The 19,366-nt window shown below is 45.6% G+C and overlaps 1 protein-coding gene across 6 annotated transcripts in view; it reads right to left on the bottom strand.

Annotated features, from left to right (window-relative positions):
* The window catches only part of FANCA (FA complementation group A), a 38,423-nt gene that overhangs the window by 295 nt on the left and 18,762 nt on the right, over nucleotides 1-19,366 (bottom strand). For 4 of the 6 annotated variants that reach the window (XM_053399914.1, XM_053399918.1, XM_053399917.1 and 1 more), the window contains 25 exons: nucleotides 18,858-18,946; nucleotides 17,810-17,870; nucleotides 17,534-17,583; nucleotides 16,801-16,877; nucleotides 14,720-14,830; nucleotides 13,710-13,852; nucleotides 13,383-13,453; nucleotides 13,174-13,273; nucleotides 12,592-12,791; nucleotides 12,334-12,430; nucleotides 11,693-11,869; nucleotides 11,154-11,227; nucleotides 9,920-10,051; nucleotides 9,321-9,411; nucleotides 8,093-8,265; nucleotides 7,241-7,346; nucleotides 6,622-6,681; nucleotides 5,708-5,812; nucleotides 4,955-5,067; nucleotides 4,535-4,676; nucleotides 4,314-4,376; nucleotides 3,717-3,822; nucleotides 3,433-3,508; nucleotides 2,135-2,276; nucleotides 1,053-1,145 (listed from right to left, as the gene is read on the bottom strand). In XM_053399914.1, coding sequence (XP_053255889.1) covers nucleotides 1,053-1,145; nucleotides 2,135-2,276; nucleotides 3,433-3,508; nucleotides 3,717-3,822; nucleotides 4,314-4,376; nucleotides 4,535-4,676; nucleotides 4,955-5,067; nucleotides 5,708-5,812; nucleotides 6,622-6,681; nucleotides 7,241-7,346; nucleotides 8,093-8,265; nucleotides 9,321-9,411; nucleotides 9,920-10,051; nucleotides 11,154-11,227; nucleotides 11,693-11,869; nucleotides 12,334-12,430; nucleotides 12,592-12,791; nucleotides 13,174-13,273; nucleotides 13,383-13,453; nucleotides 13,710-13,852; nucleotides 14,720-14,830; nucleotides 16,801-16,877; nucleotides 17,534-17,583; nucleotides 17,810-17,870; nucleotides 18,858-18,946 — 2,652 coding nt within the window. Of the gene's footprint in view, nucleotides 1-1,052; nucleotides 1,146-2,134; nucleotides 2,277-3,432; nucleotides 3,509-3,716; nucleotides 3,823-4,313; nucleotides 4,377-4,534; nucleotides 4,677-4,954; nucleotides 5,068-5,707; nucleotides 5,813-6,621; nucleotides 6,682-7,240; nucleotides 7,347-8,092; nucleotides 8,266-9,320; nucleotides 9,412-9,919; nucleotides 10,052-11,153; nucleotides 11,228-11,692; nucleotides 11,870-12,333; nucleotides 12,431-12,591; nucleotides 12,792-13,173; nucleotides 13,274-13,382; nucleotides 13,454-13,709; nucleotides 13,853-14,719; nucleotides 14,831-16,800; nucleotides 16,878-17,533; nucleotides 17,584-17,809; nucleotides 17,871-18,857; nucleotides 18,947-19,366 lie in introns of those variants that run through there. The other 2 variants (XM_053399916.1, XM_053399919.1) reach the window with 2 other exon arrangements.

The raw sequence follows: 19,366 nt of genomic DNA, 5'->3' as shown, positions 1-19,366 counted from the left end.
GGTGTCAAGCGTTGCTACCTCTCTGAAGCTAAATCCTTGGGCAGACTGTCCGCAGACAGCACGATGACGTCAAGTTTGTAAAGAAAGGCTGCCACCCGTTCAGCCTTGCTGCAGTCAGCCAGCAGCACTCTGAAAAGACAGATCTCTGGCCTGGCCATGTCATTTCTAGGAGCACACAGGTCATAGTGTTTGGTAATCTACCACATCTGTGGACAGCAGGAGCCAAAGGTGTGCAAAGAGTCAAGGCACAGCTGCTTCCTGCTTGGAGCGCACAGGTGGCAAAGCTAGGAGCAGAGGAAGCTGCCGGATACCAGGTCAGACTGGCTGGCAGTTCTTGGGCAGAAAAGGGCCTTTCTCAGCTCTATTCTTGGGAGTTGCCAAGGATGCAAAGCATGTGCTCTACCACTGAGCTAGGGTTCCTACCCACTACGACTGTTAAGTTTTAAAAGGCACGGTCTTCCTTGCCCTTCTTTTGCCAGTAACACGAGGTTGGAAGCAACCAGAGGACTGGAGAATAGGAAATAACTGCTCGAGAGCCTCGGAGAATCCTACTCAGGGGCTTGTGCTTCAGGTACAGAGCCAGACATGCAAAGCATTAAGGCCTGGGTTCAATCCCAGCATTTCCAGTAAATGGAACCCACAGATGGGCTGGAAAACGCCTCCACTTTAAGAAGGCCTTTAGGAGATACAGAGGAAGGGCCAGTCTTTGGGTGCAGCCAGACCAATATTGGGCACATTTCAGCTTTTTCTTCCTCAAAAGTCCTACTATTAATTTGTGCTCGCCCCCTCTAAAATGGCGAAGTTGAGTTTCTGTCCCCTTCTCCTAGAATAAATGCTGGATATGACCTCTGTACAAAGCCATATCCAAATAAAATAAAATAAAATAGGAAGATCTTTGCAAAGGAAGCGTGAAGTAGAGGGCTGAAAGACTGAGCCAGTCGCCATTGGCTTTGTTGAACTGATTGCTGGATGGATCAACAGGACAATCCACAGTGTTGCCAGCAGCCCTGGATTTCCCAAGTTTTGAGGTAGCAGAAAGACCTTTCACCCACCTGCTGGAGGCTGGAAAAGCTCCCTTGAGGACACTGGGGGACTGCACGTAGCAGGAACTGCCGTGCTCTTCTTATCAGCGCCAGTGACTCCTCCTGGGAAGGACAGGCACCGTTCAAATAATGTTGCAACTAAGCCACAGCTTAAGAGTTGCAGGAACCAGAAGGGATGCAGCTGGCGACTCATCTAATCCAAGGGCAGCCCCAGCTAGCATGGCATGGGATGAGGGGAGCTGGAATTCAACCACATCTTGAGGACCACAGAGATCTAGATTAAATATTTGTATTCCGCTTTCCCAACAACAGGGTTGAGCCGGTAAACAGCTGAGATGTTCCCCATCCCTGTTGTAACTCCTGGTTGGTGTAGCTTTTCTCAAATGGATTCTCGCCCATGGGCAGTTTTCACTGGTACTGAAATCCACCAGCCGTTAGAAACATCTTCCTGGTATCTAAGCTAAATCTTCTGCTTTGAACACATTTTCAGAATGGAAACAGTGGATAATACTTCTGTAGACTGATCTTACTCAGACTGTTATTTATTGCATTTATATCCCACCTTTTTTCTCCAAGGGGTGCAAGGTGGTATCAGTGGTTCCCCAAGTCATTTAATCCCCACCATAACCCTGTGAAGTAGGTTGGGCTTAGAGGCAGTGACTGGCCCCAGGTCACCCAGTGTGCTTCACGGCTGATTGGGGATTTGAATCCTGGTTTTTCCAGGTTCCAGTCCGACACACTAACCGCTACACCACACTGGTTTTCCTTGAGTGACTTTGCTTGGAGGTAAAACTACATATACTGCCAGAAGCCAGCAAAGACAGAAATGCAAAGCTGACTGACATGGCTGTTTATCAGAACAGCTCCAGTCTCTCTCTCACACACATCCCCCTTTCATCACTGAGCCCTAATCTGTTCCAGGTGCTCCCAGGTACGAGGTGGGTGCTGCCCAAATAATGACTCATAGAGTCAACACAATAGGCAAATAAAGGCTGCGGCTAGCCAAAAAGGGAACAGGATGGTTCCATACTTTGGAAGGAAGCAGAGGGGCTGATCTAAACAAATGAAAGGGAAGGGGATGAGATGCTCACAGGCTCAATGGAATGCAGGCTTGGTCCCACTGCTGTTGTCCCATCCATAAAGAGCTGCAGCAACTGTGTGTACATGTCAATGGCAACATATAGGAATGTTTGCTCCTTAATAAGGTGTCCTGGTTCAAAGGTGACGACGAGGCTACAGAAGAAAGAACAAGTTAGCAGACCAAGCAGGCAACAAGTGTGACCAGGTCAGGCTCCCTCCTTGCTTTGCATAGATGTACGTCTGCAGGCAGACTTGCAGCCGAGCCACTCGGCCGTGTCTTTTGTCTTGAAAATTCAAGACAAGTTTAGGTTTTATGGTGATGATGACTTACCTACATGTATCAAGTCACTTCAACACAATGAAAAGTCTCTACGTGACTTGACAAGTTAAAATGCACCACAAAAAGGCAACGCTACAAAACCCTGAGTGAACAAAAAGGTCTTAGCCTGACACCTAAAGACTGACAAGAATGGCCCAAGGTGTGTCTCCCTGGGGAGAGCACTCCACTGATAAGAGGCCACCACCGAAAAAGGTCCAGTCTTGTGTGACCAATTTCACACCCCTCTCAGGTGGGACACACAGAGAAGGGCCTCTGATGGATCTGGGCTGGTTCGTATAACTAGCACAAATGCCTTTTAAGAAGGACTAGAGGACAAACTGAAAGCCAAATTTGATAGATTTTGGCCTTGATAGCCCAAAAGGCCACTCTTCAGATACTGGTTGAGGTGTGCCTTTGTGACCTGCTTGTAACTTTCATGGCATTTCTGCCCATTTGAGGTAGGTAGTGGGGTGTTGAAAGGAGACTGTTCACTAGGCCCACAATGGCAGTTCTTGTCTTCTGAATTCGGCAACAGACACTGCCCCCTGCCCAGAGTCAGGACAGCAAAGCAAAAAAGGAGGCTGTGGTGATGTCCTGCTAAAAAGCAGCAGGGGAAGCCTCTAGCTTATATTTGCATCCCACTTTATCTTCATAGAACAAAATTCCCAAGTGGTTCCTACCATATACAACTCCCAACAGACCATGTTGTCTGGGAGGCATGAGAGCTATAGTCCAAAAGACGGGGGGGCACAAGGTTGGTGAACACAACTAAAACATCAAAATGAAAAAATAAAATGAAGGCGGGAGGAAGGATGCAGAAACTCCACAAAATACAGGCTATTAATGGTGCTTCTTTCTTAACTTGGGATTACTGGGTGGTTGGATGTATCAGTTAAGCAAGTGCATAAAGTGGCCCTGACAAGTTTCTGGTACCCTTGATTTTCTCAGCAAGTATATTCATTACACACAGAATACATTTGTGAAATTTACCTATAGAAGGCAACCGGCAACAGCCTCAAGTGTTGATGTGATACAGTACCATGCAGGATTTGGTAAGGGTTGTGGTCTGCAATGCCAAAAGAGACAGATCTTAGCTGGGCGCCAGCTTTCAGTCAAACGTTTCTCACAGTTGTTTTCTTGGGGGTTGTATCCAACTCATTTCCACTAGATCCATTGAAAGTAACGGAAGTTCTGTCTGTTAATGGTCTAGCCTGAGCAGTACTTAGCTGGCTACAACCCTCAGACGGCTGTAGCTTATAAAGGAGCTTTCGTACCTTTGACTGCTGAACTGAAGATGGCCAGCCAGGATGCACCTCGTTCCTCCAAGCCCTGAAGCAGCTTTGAGCTCCAATCCAAGGCTTTGTGAGCATCCACGCCCTCCTGCAAGTTACAGGGGAAAAGCACACACACGTACCGCCCCTGTTTGGTACACCCTGGAGGCATTACCAGAGCCACTGGGAACAGCCATTGGGTCACTTTGAGCAAACTCCACTACCTTTCTCCATGAGTTTACCCATCTATAAAGAACAGGTTTATAGGAGCTTCCTACTTCTCAGGCTTCCTTTCAGGATAAGCAGCAGGCAGGCAAAGATCGTAACAATCATCACATACTTAAAAGTACAGGAATTTTATGTCTCGTAGAATCATAGAGTTGGAAGGGACCCTGAGGATCATCTAGTCCAACCCCCTGCAATACAGGAATAGGCAGTTGTCCCTTGTGGGAATCGAACCTGCAACCTTGGCATTGTCAGCACCATGCTCTAACCAACTGAGCTATCCGCCTCCACTCCACCTTTGCAAGTTTATGTGACAGTTGAACAGCGACAAATGAAGGCCCTGGGTCTACCAGGCAGTTTGAGAAATCTACTTACCTGTGGGGTTATTCTCGCTGAGATGAAATCCACGACTGAAAAGAAGAAGAGGTTCACCAAGAGCTGTCAGGTAAAAGAAAAAAATAAATGCATGCACCACACAAAGTGAGTTTCTCAAGCTTGACGTCGACCCACTGGTCTAGTCTGCAGAAGCCAGTGTCACCCTCTGTGCCATCATGGACACATCATGGTAAAGCAAAATGCAAAATGTAATCTCTTACTTGCTCTGCTTCAGACCCCAGCCTTTTTAGCCCTTCAGCCATCTTTTCATGCACCATTTGCCGTTGCACAGTGAAATGTAGAAAGGCAGCAGAGATCCATGGAATGTCAGAGACCAGGGAAGCTGCTTCCAGTGAGAGGAACCTAAGTGGTAAAGACAAAACAGTGGTCAGTGGTCAGTTAAAAGGCCAGCGGGCTCCTTTTCATAGATGACAACCCTCCTTAATCAGGTGTGTGACATGGCTGAGAAGAGATGATGCAGAGACACCTGGAAGTCCAAAACCAAGTTTTTCAAGGTGAGAGCTAAAAGGGTAATAGGAATGCAACCCCTCCCCATCTCTTCTCATGGCTGGAGTGGGAGACATGAAGGGAACACAGAAGCTCAACAGCTTCTCAGGTGTGAGCTGCTTCCTTGGAGTTACCTGCTGACAGAGGTCTGCAACTCCTTGAGGCTCTGCAATCCCGGTGCGACTGGAGCGCCAAAGAGTCTGTTCCACTCCGAGAAAAGCACGGGCTCCAGCCTCTGCCACCAGCACTTCATGGAGTCGAGACAGAGAGCGCAAATCAGCCACTTCTTAAAATTGCATCAATGCCATGTGTTTACATGCCACTCTTACATAGGGCTTCCTACTTTTCTAAGGATGCATCTGAAGTCATTAGGATCATCAAGTGGAATATTCATGAGGCATAACAGAAAAATGTTATTGTTATTAATACAGAAGGCTCTTGTGTGACCTAAATATCTGCAGGCAGAATTAGGACTAATGCTTTAAAAAACCAAACACACCTGTTTTAATATTGCTATTTTAAACCAAGAATTTATTTTGAGTAGTTCGGCATAGTATTTGCTCAGGATGGGCTATTATGGTGTTAGAAACGCCCCACCCTCCCCCAAAAAGTATACCTCTATGATCTCCAGAAGCACCCTGGCTGATCAAGCTCCTGCTTAAGAGAACTTGCATCATATTATCACAGAATCATAGAATTGTATGTGGAGTTGGAAGGGACCCATGAGGGTCATCTGGCCACCTTGCAATGCAGGAATCTTTTGCCCAATGTGAGACTCGAACACATGACCCCGAGATTAAGAGTCTTGTGCTCTACCAGCTGAGCCAAGAGCTTTTGGAACTGCAAGGAGACATATAGAAAGGTAAATCAACAGCACGGCCTCTTACCGCTGCAGAACACAGGATTATAGGGCACGTGGTTTGACACAAGGTGAGAACGGCAGTCACCTCCTGCGCAGGTTTGTGACACTCCAAGCTGGCGCTCAGCAAGCCCTGAAGGACAGCAAGGACAGTCACTAAGGTAGATTTCAGAGCACTAAGGTAGCAAAGGGAAGCAGGTGGCACTGTGGGTTAAATCACAGAGCCTAGGACTTGCCGATCAGAAGGTCGGCGGTTCGATCCCCACAACGGGGTGAGCTCCCGTTGCTCGGTCCCTGCTCCTGCCAACCTAGCAGTTCGAAAGCACGTCAAAGTGCAAGTAGATAAATAGGTACCGCTCCGGCGGGAAGGTAAACGGCGTTTCTATGCGTTGCTCTGGTTCGCCAGAAGTGGCTTAGTCATGCTGGCCACATGACCCGGAAGCTGTACGCCGGCTCCCTCAGCCAATAAAGCGAGATGAGCACCGCAACCCCAGAGTCAGTCACGACTGGACCTAATGATCAGGGGTCCCTTTACCTTTACCTTTAAGGTAGCAAAGGCGCTTCACTAAGGCAGCCTAAGCCAACCTGGTCCCCTGCTTTGGACTACAGTTCTCATCAGCCTGATACCGAGGGCTGCTGTCAAAAACCACTAGGGGGGAATCAGGCTGTGGTAGGCAGCACAAAGGCCATGTCCCTCAGGTGTTCCACTGGCATGAGTGGGAGCAGTGGAGAAACAACACTTGAGAGGATTTTAAAAAATGTACTCCAAGCCGACATTCAGCCCTCATAGGAAACTGTCTCGTTACCCATTCTAAATGGATCACACAGCACTCACACAGAGAGACACTACATAGGATGGCCAGGGGACTAAATTCCTTCCCTGCAACCCCAAATTGTTGGGGGAAATTCAGAAGACAAGAGGTGAGTTAGCAGTTACATTACCCTGAAGAAATGAGATGTGATGTCGTAGGAGAGCACACAGCCTCTGGAGCAGATATTCCTCTGTAAAAATGTGAATAAGGAATTTCAGAGAGTGAGGAAAGCATTCCCAAGAAATCTGGATAGTAACTCCAAAATCAGCACATAAATGTAGGTGTGCCCTGACTCAATGGTGCCCACACCCAAGATTGTGATGGTTTTATTCTGGCTGTTGGCAGCACAGGTTGTTTGGGGTTTGCTCCTCCTCTCAAGTTAGCAGGCAGGAGATCAGAGTGATATCACAGAGAGAGGGGATCAGGTCCCTTTCCAAGGGCAGCGATCTTCCCAAAAACAGCAAGCGAGCATAAGGGCCGCATTTTTAAAAAAGCGGTAGACCAGCCTTCCCTAATGTGGCTCCATCCGAAGTTTTGGGCCACAACTCCTATCATCATGAAACTGTGCTGTGTAGTCAAAAAAACATCTGGAAAGTAGCAAGCTGAGGACGGCTGAAGCAGACTGCTCTCTCACTGAGGCTGCTTTAAGCCCCAGAAGGAAGATTCAGCAACAGCACACCCAGAGAGCAAAACACAAAGCCAGGAACAGTTATCAAGAGCACTGCAGTTCTTTAGGACAGGATACACACCAGTTCCGTGTTTGCAAAACAGAAGAAGTCTTCGCAATCCAGAGCAATTTTATTTCCTCTCTTCTGTGTTGATATGAGAACCGATGGAGGGAGACCTAAAAGAATCCTGAACAAGAAGCAGTTTGTTTCAGGGTAAAAACCATATTCATTCTGGTTTAAGAGTAGTGTCTGATTTGCTGTGGACAAGATTTCAGATTGCCAATGAATGTAAGCGTTCGCAAAACTGGGGCCAAGACCAGGCTATTCCTAGCCCTCCCTCTGCCCCTCACGAGAGCAGAGAAGGCTGTAGCTCTGTGACAGAGCTCCAGCTCTGCATGCAAAATGCCCGAGGTTCAATCCCCACTGACATCACCAGGGAGGCCTGAAAACACCCCCACCCCCACTCCAAAACCCCCAGAGAGCTACTGCTAGTCAGTTTTGACAATGCTGAGACAGATGGAGCAATGGCCTGACTCCGTATCTTTATTATTTTGAATGTTTGGCCAACGTTCCTTCCCAAAGGGAGCCTAGAGGGTCTCAAAACATAATAAAATTAGATGAAAACCCATTTAAAAACACCACTGTAACATTGAGGCAACAGTTAAAACCAGCAGTGTGAAAAACCTGGTAGCCAGAGGCCTGGAAACAGTGTCTTTCCATGCTTCCTGAATGCAAGTCTTCCTTCGGAGGGACTTTCGCAGCTGGGGTGCCACCACTGGGAATGCCCTGTCTTGGGTATCTACAGCTTCCTATGTCCCATAACCCAGGAGGAAGCAGGAAGGGAAAATCTTGCCTTCCATTGGCCTCTATGCAGCAGTGCTTTTAATTATCCCCAAAGCCACTTGGACTCATTGGCAGCCATGGTGCATTTACCTGGTTTGAAGCAGCAGCTCCTGCTGCTGAAGTAGCCTTTCACCCACAGAGGGCCCATTGCCCAGAGCTTTTTGCCGCTCCTGGAAAACCCTGAATAGGAAGTGCTCCTCCCTTCTGGGGCAGGAGTCAGGTGGGGCTTTCTTGCGCTCCAGCTCCAGCTCCAGCAGCATCTCCTGAAATTGAGACAGCAGCCGGTTAGTAGAGGGCAGGAGATGGCGTTTCAACTCCTGTTTGTTTACTTATTTATTAAATTTCCATCCCACTCTTCTTCCCAAAGGAGCCCTGGGCAGAAAACATCAAAAATGTAAAACAATTCAATTCAAAACAACAATAAAAATATATATTTTTTTAAATTCTAAACTGCCTAAAAACATTTCAAACCGTTCAGAATGTCTAAAAACATATTGCAGTAGCCTGCAGTTTTATAAGAGTATATATTTAAAGTAGGTGAATAAACAAGTAAGTTAAGTTAATTTGGAATATGCAGAAAATATAAAAAATAAATTTAAGGAAAGAGGGGAAAGAAAGTTGAGTTTCAAAATACTGAAATGATTGTAAAATTATTGAAATGTATAAATTTGAAAATAATAAATAAAAATTAAAAAAGAATGTCTGAAAACATGAATATCTTCACAGCAGTGGATCAAAGATCAAAATAGTGGTATTCCATAGTAATAAATACCCAGTACTTATTATATATTCATTTTCCCTCAAAGCATTTCACATACATCCCTTATCCTTAAAACAGCCTTGCAGATAGGCAGGCACCTATCATAAAGCTATCATAAGCTCAGTCTAGAGCAATCATCTCCAACTCAGTGCCCTCCATATGTTTAGGACTACAATTCCCATCTGCCCTGGAGGACCATTATACTAAGTGCATTATACTAAGTGGTCTGTAGTGGCCACAGGCATTCCAGCCCAAGCTGCAGTATTTAGCAACAATGCTGCACAGGAGAACATGCATTTGCATGTTCTATTATCAGCATGGTACCTGAGACTGGGTCATCGTTAGCCATCACTAGAAGCCAATGCACAAGACGGCCAGCCACAAGACTGGCTGACTCTCCAGCAATTTAACTGAACGTTGCTTTACGGGTTGGAAAGCACCTTTGCACTTGTCATATCATCCCTAGCATCAGAAGACCAACCCCAGCAAGTGGCAAAATCTTTGAGGAAAAGAAGACAAGTACAAACAGAAAACACATAGCATGCACATTTGCATCACCTGCAACCGGCAGTAGATATCAGGGCTTCCTCTCCCATGGGATATGGAGCATTTCAAATCTTTTAGGTGGTTGGGCTTGTCAAGCTCAGACCTGGAACCAAAAGCAATGGAGGAGTAGCTACTGCAGGGCCCAGAAATATCTGAACACAGAGAGAAGCATTTGCCAGAGAAACTGGGAGAGGGACATGTGCATGTCCTAAAGCTGCTAATTTTGCATCTTTACCTGCTTTAACATGCCACGGAAACACACTATCGATAAACCAGAACTATTTTAAAAGAGTGCATTCCTGGGCAGGGGGAAGGAACAATCTCAATTAAGGCAGATGTTTATCAGCATTGCGTAGGTTGTAGGAGTAACACACCCTTTCACCCAGCTGATCACAGGCAGAGGAGAAAGGCAGAATTTGGGTGGGAAAAACAATTGGTGCTTTGTTCATCTGTAGAAGCAATTTAACCAGCACCTTTAATCAAAGGGAACCAGCCGTTGTGCTCAGGTTCTGGTAGCAGGCTTCCCAGAAGGAGGACCTGGCTGGCAGGAAAAGGACAGTGGACTAGACGGGCCTTGGCTTGATCCAGTGAGGCTCTTCTGACGTTCTTACCTCTGGCAGAAATCCAGGATGGTGCCAATAAGAACAGCACACATCTCTCTCAGGTCTCCATCACAGCCTCCAGCAGCAGCAGCAGGCACAGGAAGAAAGTGCTGATACAAAGCCCAGTAATGGAATTCCTGCCTGCATGTAGGAGAGACAGGCAGAAAAAGCTCAGATCTTCTGCCAGCAAATCAAAAGGCAAAAGAGAGAAGGTGGGGGTGAAAGTTGTTGTTGTTTAGTCGCTTAGTCGTGTCCGACTCTTCGTGACCCCATGGACCAGAGCACGCCAGGCACCTCTGTCCTCCACTACCTCCCGCAGTTTGGTCAAACTCATGCTGGTAACCTCAAAAACACTATCCAACCATCTCATCCTCTGTCGCCCCCTTCTCCTTGTGCCCTCCATCTTTCCCAGCATCAGTGTCTTCTCCAGGGAGTCTTCTCTTCTCATGAGGTGGCCAAAGTACTGGAGCCTCAGCTTCACGATCTGTCCTTCCAGTGAGCACTCAGGGCTGATTTCATTAAGAATGGATGCGTTTGAAAGACCTTGAGCCAAATCTTCTTACGGTTATCATCGGTGCGCAAGGCTGGACATAGAAGTGAAGGCTTTTAAGCTCAGACTCAAAGGGACAGACAGAGGGTGAGAGTTTTGCAAAACCATTTCAGAGACTAAACCATGAATTATTTTAGTTAATTATCCTTCTCTGGACTTTAGCTTTAGGAAGGAGGGTGTCAGGGTCTTGTGCTCTGCCTTTGGAAGGATTAAGGGGCTATTTTATTTATTTATTAAAATATTTCTATAATGCTTTTCAGAAAACGTAGCTACACACATCACACAGTAGACCAAGAATAAGCAACAAAAAGTGCTTGAGAAAGCGTGATTTTTCACATACAAATCACTGTTTTTCACATCACCAACACCTGCACTATGTTTCTTTTTTTTAAAAAAAAAAAAAACCCTTCTAAAACCACTGCCTCCCCCGCCTAATATTCCAACTTGTGAAAAACCGGCCTCAGTGGTTAATTTTCACTTTCTGGGCTCATTTGCAGGTGACCAAAAGTGCTTCTTCACATGAATGAAAATCAGCCTTCACCATCCTGGTGCCCTTCAGATGTTTTGGACTACAATTCCCGTCAACACAGCCATATGAGGCTGCTGGGAGTTGTAGTCCAAAATGTCTGATGAGCATCCAGTTGGTCAAGGCTGAACCTTGAACTAAAGTTAAAGCCAGCCTGCAGCACTCACCTCTCACAAGGAGAAAGAACGTCTTCATCAGGCTGGACTCCTAGCTCCATCAGCAGCCACTCTTGGAGGGTCAGCTACAAGACAGATAAATTTCTGTACACAAAACATCAACAGGAGCTCCCCAGACACCTTAGCCTGTTCCTCCGTGCTAAGCATTAGGTCATTTGCTCTGGCCCTCAGGCATAAACTGAAGTGCTAATAGCATTGAATTTCTTAAATCAGGGCGAAATCAGGATTTACCAGCAGAGCTCTCAATGATTTGAAGTAGACTGGCAAGGATTTCTGACTCCCTGTTGCTTAACAGCAGCAACAATAACCTATCCTACTACTACCACAAGGCCTTCATGTGTAATGGATTAAGAGCTCTTCTACACTTCACTCAAACTTTCAGAGGGCTGCTCAGCTCTGGCTAAACTGAGCCCAGCACTTATGCCTGCTTAACTGGTACCCCAACAGTGAAGACTCAACCTGCTACAGATAACGTTGAGACATAGTTGCCAGAGGGCAAGGGAAGAACCTGGCACAGTCACTGAATTTACCTGGAACTCTTTCTCCTGCAAGAGCTCTTTGAACTGGGTTTGCTTCCACAAGCAGAGGGCAGCTTTCCGGTAACAGATAGCAGGGTGAGATAAAGTTTTCCAAGGAATCTCAGCTGGGGCTCCGTCATAGCCTCTTCCTCGAACCTCTAAGCTGAGCCGTGGAACAACATATTGAAGCTACAAAACAGAAAAAAACACCTGTCAATATAAATAGCACTGAGCTAGATGGACTACTGGTCTGACTCTGTATAAGGCAAATTCCTATATCTGGTATACAAATCCACAAGTTGACTTTATAGAATAACAAGGTTTTCATATTTGCTGACATTATTGATTTCATCACAAATATGACCCCAAATTATTAAACAGCATTGATGTATTCCCCCCCCCAAAAAAAATGTTGGAGCATAATAATAAAATCTGAAACCACAAGTTCTGAGAAAAGAAGGCTGGAAAACGCTGCACTCACAGAATGCTGAGCAATCAATCTAGAGAGAATCCTGGATAAACATGCAGGTTAGCTCACTATAGAGTAACAGAGCAGAAATAACTGCAGTGGAAAGATGCATTCGTGTTCGGATTTTGACTTCTGAGTGCAGGATAACGGTCGTTTGCTTTAAATATATATTTTATAAAGTTACCTTTTTTACAAAACCAGGATGAAGTAAGGAGCACAGACAAGCACTGGAAAGGGAAGGAAATTTGCAGAAGTAGTAAGAAAGAGCAGCTGTACAAAACCTACAGAGAGAGAGATAAAAAGTATTATTTTGTTTGGTCATTCACCGGTCCCCTTTCAAATACTATCTATTGTATTTTTATCCCATCCTCCAAGAGAAATATACCCACCACCTATTTTACTCTCACAACAGATGAAACCTTTGTTGGAGAAAGAAGTTTACCTCATGCAGAAGACAACGGACTCTCCTGTCCGGCACACCAATAAAGAATCCCAGAGCTCAGTAATTGAAAGACATCTTTTGGATGCAGAGTGAGGAAGCCAAGAGCAGATGTCCACCTCAGGAATTAAGGACTTGGCTTCATTTAAGTGGACTGCAAAGACAGCCAGGCCAATGATATGAGCATCACTTAGAGAAGGCCCCTGCAAACAGACAAAACATACCCCAATCAAAGCACATGAAAATACATTTTGTATCCATGACAAACAGTTTCAGTAAACCAGGAGTGGCTAACTTGCAGGCCATCAGTTGTTGGACTACAGTTCCCATAATCCCGTTGGACTACAGTTCCTACAATCCCTGACCATTGGGCCATTCTGGTTGTGGCTAATGGGAGCTGGAATTTAGCAGCATCTGACAGGTCACAGGTTATCCCTGCAGTAAAGCCCAGAACTCAAAGAGGCCTATCTCAGGACCTCAAGCAGACCAACACTCTGTGATGGCAACAGAAGGAGCCAGTTAAATTCCGGTTCTTCAGAGGGGTACATGCATTAAGACATCAGCTCATCGCATTGGGAAACCCACCTGATGATAGATAAGCTGGCAGAGCCTGCCCAACAAGGATGGCAAGAGTCGGCGGTGCCCACAAACCATTTTCACAAAGAGGGAGGGCCAGGCCCCTTGTCTGTAAGGAAGACAAGCCATGCCATCATATTGCTGCCAGGATGAAAAATTATTTATCTCTGTTTAACTACATTCCAGAAACTTTAAGTACCTAGCAAATGTTATTTTACCTGTCTGGAGGGAGGAAGGAGGAGGCAGCCATTACACTCTGGCAGAACGATGTCAGAAGAAGATCAATAGCCTGAAAGAGAGAGGCTGATTGCTGATTTCTACCCCAGGGCCTTTGTATCTGGTGTTGGTATCTAGCAGGCAGAAATACAAGCTCCTACCACGCAATTATGAAGAAATGAGAGCTACAATTCTCATATTTTGTCTGACAGGACCGCAACAAATACTGAAAATATGGCTCATTGGTTGGATGGGTTCCCAACATTTTATCTCCGTAAAATGATTCTGTTTCAGTGAAGCAACTTCGAGCAAAGCACCTCTGTACGCACCCCTTGATCCTGCTGTTCAACTTCAGGAATGGAAAGGTTTAGCTTGATCCTAAGACTCAGGGATGCGGCTTCATCCTCGTCTTTCATACGTCCCAGAACGCCCACCAGTTTATCAGAGACCACAGCAATCTGAGCTGGCACCTCTGCAACAGAGAACAACATGACAGAACAGCTGACAAAGGAGGCGAGGGTATATCCAGCTGCTGAAGTTCCTTAGGAATTTATTTTAAAACCTCATACGCAAATTGTTCTGCCACCCTGAACACACAGTGCCACCGGCATATGTGGCGTTTGATTCCATCTGAAGGAAGTGGGAAGTTTTAACAAGCAATAACATTAGCAAGGGAGCGACCAGGTTTAAGTGATGCACTTGAGAACTAGAAACAGACCTTGAGCCATCTAAAGCAGATTAGGCCAGGCCTGCATCTAACAAGCCAAAAAAGTGGGCGGGTCTTTTTCAGCCAAGAAAAAGCACAACATTTGCCAAATACTAGATGCTGAAAATTAAAGTGAATCAGACAACTATGTGTGCGCACGCACACACACACACACCCCGGTCCAAGATGCAACTCCAACCTGCTTCTCCCAATGGCTTTGCTTTGGCCCACTGACCAAAACAAGCCATGTTAAGTCAAAGGGGATGACATAATACCCTGCTGGAGTCCTCGCAACACCTCTTCCCATTGTGGCCACTTGGAGCTGCATGACAGTTTCCACCGCAGCAGTTCCATTTGCCCTTTGGCCACCCCCTGAGTAGGCCAGGTTGCACCTTCTGGACTGCCATGCCTGGTTCATCTCCCCTTGCCCAACCAGCTACCCCAGGGATCTGCAGAGTCTCCCCCTTGGGGTTGTCTTTTACCCCTGAAGTTGGCTGATGATGCGTGAGGCCCACAAACATCTCACACGTACGACACAGGCTCACGTCATCTGCCAAAGCAGCTTTGCAGGCGTGTCCTGTGCTGTTTCGTCCCCATTCTCTCCCCGTTTGCCACCCGATTGCCTTCACTTACCATCATGCTTATTCTGGTCTGTAATAAGCAGCCTCAGTGTGTCAAGTTCGGCTTTTAGAAGTTCCAAGGGCTCCCTGAGACCACTTGCCTCAATTTCCATTGATTCATCTGCTGAACACAAGAAGCTGCTGCTGTCTTATGCCAGGATCAAGCTATTTGTAAAGTTAGCCTAGAATTTTCTATTGTATTTAAAATGTTTCTTACCTGCCCTTCAGAAGGTTCTAGGGCAGCGTACAAAATGGTGCAGGCAATTTACCCAACATACAAACTGTGATACTGTATATGAATGGCCAAGACTGCTTACAGGAGCAGGCTGATGGTAACTCCTCTGCTGAGAGAGCTATACTGGTTGCCAATTTGCTGCTGGACCAGGTTCATGGTTCTTGTGCTAATTCACAAAGCCCTGAAGAACTTGGGCCCCAAGTACCTTAAGAACAATCTGATTCCTTATGCTCCACCTCGATCACAGAGATCCTCTGATGGGCCGCTTCCTGGGGTTCCCCACACCACAGAGGTTTGGTCAGCCTCTGAGCCTTTAGCGCAGCAAGCCCTGCCTTTGTGGAACTCCTTGCCACTAGAGGTTTGGCAGGAATCATTCCTGCCAACTTACAGAGATCTCCTAAAAATTGTGTTATTCGGACAAGCCATGTGAATTTATTTTTGCCAATCAGTATTTTAGTGATGTTTTTATCATTCTTACTGTAATTTTGGATGGCGTTTACCACCTGGTTGTAGTTTTATGCAAGCTGAGTTTTAAAATGTTTAAATAAATATAAATGCAATATAAAAGCAACAGCAAAATGAAAAAGCAGATTAAAAACTCATGTTTAAAAACTATGGACAAGAAAAAGAAAGCAGCAGCTCCAATTACAATTCCATTCAAAATGCCTGGGCCAATAGAAAGTCCTTAACCTTTCACATCCCTAGCATCCCAGGCAGAGAAATGTCTTTCATCAGCACTTGCAAACAGATCCCATTTTAACCACAGATGCCTGGGAGTTGAACCTGGGATGTTCTGTATGCAAAGTATGTGCTCTCCACCAATGAGTTATAGTCTCGCTACCCTTTCCTCCCATTGGGAAGTGCATTTTAGTTCAGCCTGTAATATAAACACTGTCAACTTGAAGCCCCACTAATTTGATGGAGCAACCTCAAAAGAGCATTTGCAAGCGTAACAGCCCACATTTGTAACGAGGTTCTTAGACAGTATACAGATTATTGACCTACAGTGACTCACAGCACCACCTCTCTAGATCTGGTTTAGGGCACTCAACCTAAAGAATGGACTGGAATTTGTGCAATTGAACAAATTTATCTCCACATACGTATCAGTATTAAGCCAGCTCAGCACATCAAAGTCTCCAGGCTAATTTAGCAGCACCGTTCATTAATCCTGCTTCACTGGCGTGATGCCCCAAGGCTACATATAACAGACAGTGATCGTTTTAGAGCTAACAGGCAATGCAATTCCATCAATATCAAGCCAGCTGCATTAAAGGACAAAAGCAGGCTAAATCGTTTTATTCACTTCTGCTACAGGACCAGGAATTTAATGGAACAGCCACTAGGGGCCAGTGTCCCCAATTTATCTGGAACACAAATCATTCCTTTTGATTGCTCCAAGCTGCTAAAAAGCATCACTTCACCCTTGATTTCTGGCACTCAGGACCTCAAGCTGCCCAAGCCTGAGAACAGCATCTGAGTTTTCACATTAAGTAGAAAGGTCCAGAGTTCTTTAGAGGCAGCAGCAGGACGCATCAGCTCCAGTTCATCTTTTGTCAGAATTGTACCAGAAAACACAGTGAGCTTCTTGCACAGCCCACATTGCAGATTAACAGGCATGGAAGCTCCACACTGAATCACTTTTGTGGCTCAGCAGCAGCATCCCCCCTTTCTCTTTGCAGCAAGGAAAATGCCAGCACCTCCTTAATGCATTTCCCCATTACACAACCACAAAAGAGGCACTATCCCTGGGGAAATGCCAACGTTTCATATTTGTTTTAATACCTGGGAGGAGGTGAGCAAAGAAGCAGCATTTGTTTTGCTTCATTCTTACCACTAGGCAAATAGATCTTTCTCACCCTGCAAGAGCTTCTCTTTAACAGCTTTGCATTCTTCAATATAAGTGACGTACATGTTCACAGGAATTTTCTCAGCCCTGTTTTAGGAGACAGAAACATTTTTATGCCACCACCGAACCAGCCTCCAGTTACCATCATGACGCAGTTGGCATGTCACATGCAAACAATGTTTTAAAGTGAGCCAGGGCATGCAGGTGGCTGCCCCTTTTACTGGCTGACCAAGTAAGCAATAGAATGGGCCAGAGCTACAAACAGGAAGCTTTCAATTAATATCAGGAAAAAAACTTTTTGTTGAACAGAACTTGATCACGATTATGTAGATGGATGTTGGCCATAGGAAAAGGCATTGCTGGTTATAAAGCGCTGTCTGGAACCTCTCCTGTCATCCCACTTCTCAATAAGTGCAGAAAAGAACAGCTGAAGAGGTGTAAAATGGCTCCAGTATGGAAGCAACCAAAGAGATAAAGACCATTTTGTGCCACGCGGGAATATTTTCTTGCACATGCAGTTAATCAAAGGAAACCTGGAGACCAAGAACAGTGGACCCAAGAGGCAGAGAGGTCTGTGGGCATTCAGAAGTGTGGTAAGACCATAACACCACTGCGTTATGTGGCTGCAGGTGCAGAGATAACTCAGCATCATGGGACATCACATCAGGTGATGTCAAACGTCCCCAGTATGAAGCCTCTAATGCCAAAAAACAATTGCAGCTTTACAGAATCCACTTCATTACCTCTTAAGGGAGTCTATCAAGGCCATGCGGGAGTCGGGAGTTTCAGGAAGCTGCAATTAAAAAAATAAAAATAAAAATAGTGTTTTAATATCCGTTTTGACATTGCTGATTTAGATGCACATGTTTTTTATGCTGCAGCTCATTCTGAGTGTGAATGTGCTTAACAGAACAGTAGCTTACAAGTTTAGGAATAAATAAAACAGAAAAACAACCAAAACTTTCAAAAAATTTCATTCGTTGCCCAAAACTGGAGGAAATGAAAAGAAGGATGCTCACCACACGTGGCGCAAGTAAAGCAGGAATAAAACGTGAAGTGTAATAGGACCGTCTGAAGATGCTGAAACACAGGAAGGCAGATGCGGTAGAATTAATCACATCTGGAACACAAAGTGCATCTTGACATTTTTAGGAATGCCTTAAAACAAACCTATTGGTTTTTATTTCAAAAAACCACACAGAAAAACAGTACTTCAAAAACACAGCATGTGGGCGTATTGTTATGATAACCCATTGATATGATTAGTTATAGGGCAGTTCCACCACAGAAAGGACTACACAACACAAAGCAGCCTTTGCAGAACCCAGTGAATAAGAATCTAAGAAGAGCCCTGCAGCAGCTGGATCAAACTAAAAAGGGTCCATCTTACTCCAGCATCCTGTTCTCACAGTGGGCAGCCACGTGCCCCCAAGGGAGACTACAAGCAGGACCTGAGCGCAACATTTTTTCCTTCATTGGGGCATTCACAGGGAGTCAGGCCCACCCGCAGCTGCAGCCCACGGCAGCTTCCTCAAGGCAAGCAGGTCCATTCAAGGGCAACAGAACAAGCAAGTTCTGAGCTGCAATCTGAGGGCCACAAGCCCCACAATTTCCCCCCTGCCCTGAGCGAGCTACACTGAAACAAAAGAGGAAATGCACAAGAGGGGGACTGTGCCAGACCAATTGCTGGAAACTTCAACCATCTTGCTTGCTGGTTTCCCATAGGCATCTGGTTGGCCACTGTGAGAACAGGATTCTGGACTAGATGGGCCACTGGCCTGATCCTGCAGGGCTCTTCTTATGTTCCTGGGGGGATGTTTCCAAAGGATGCCTTTTTAACCGGAGTTGGGGAACCACCATTCATGGGTGTTCGGCTCTTTTCCTCCTTCCACGTTCTTTCCACATGCAGCGGCAACACTACAAACAGCTACCAATAGGTTTTATTATTATTATTTTAGACAGCAATTCTGGCTCTTCTTCTTTTAAAGCCTTTTTCCCCTGACCGTATTGTTTCATATGTTCCTGAAACAGAATATTTTGGGGAGCTGAGAGATGAAGATATCATACCTGGCTTCCATCACACTAGTTGGGATCTTTCCAGTGTTTTCAAATATCTGAATGGCCTTTTCAACATCATGAAGTGCCTGGCAGTGTGGCTGGCATACACACACAGAGAGAAGCAACAGAGGAGAGAATAAATGTTTTTTATCTCTTTTTGCACAACTGATCCAAGTCTTTCTTTCCTGCTCTATTGTGCTTTGTGACTGCTTTTTCTGTGCCATGGGAGACATGGCCAGTTCAGCTGCATAACAAATACTTGGTGATGGGGAACTAAGACAGCATAACAGGAGCAGAATAAGATCACAATCAGGTAAAAGATACTCAAGTGTATCTTCCAAATTTCATATATTTTACGCTTTGGGGCTTAAAGATTCTGCTGTTACGTGTAAATGGCTGCTCTGGGTAAAGTCAGGCAGAAATAATGCTGTTTTGGGTCTGGCACAAATGAGCAGCCACAATAAAAACTGCAAAGAAACAGCAAGAGCCGAGGAATCAATTCTGTGACATTCAACAGG

This window comes from Podarcis raffonei, chromosome 8 (assembly GCF_027172205.1).
Source record: "Podarcis raffonei isolate rPodRaf1 chromosome 8, rPodRaf1.pri, whole genome shotgun sequence".
NCBI lineage: Eukaryota > Metazoa > Chordata > Lepidosauria > Squamata > Lacertidae > Podarcis > Podarcis raffonei.
This window is presented reverse-complemented; position numbering and strand designations above follow the sequence as displayed.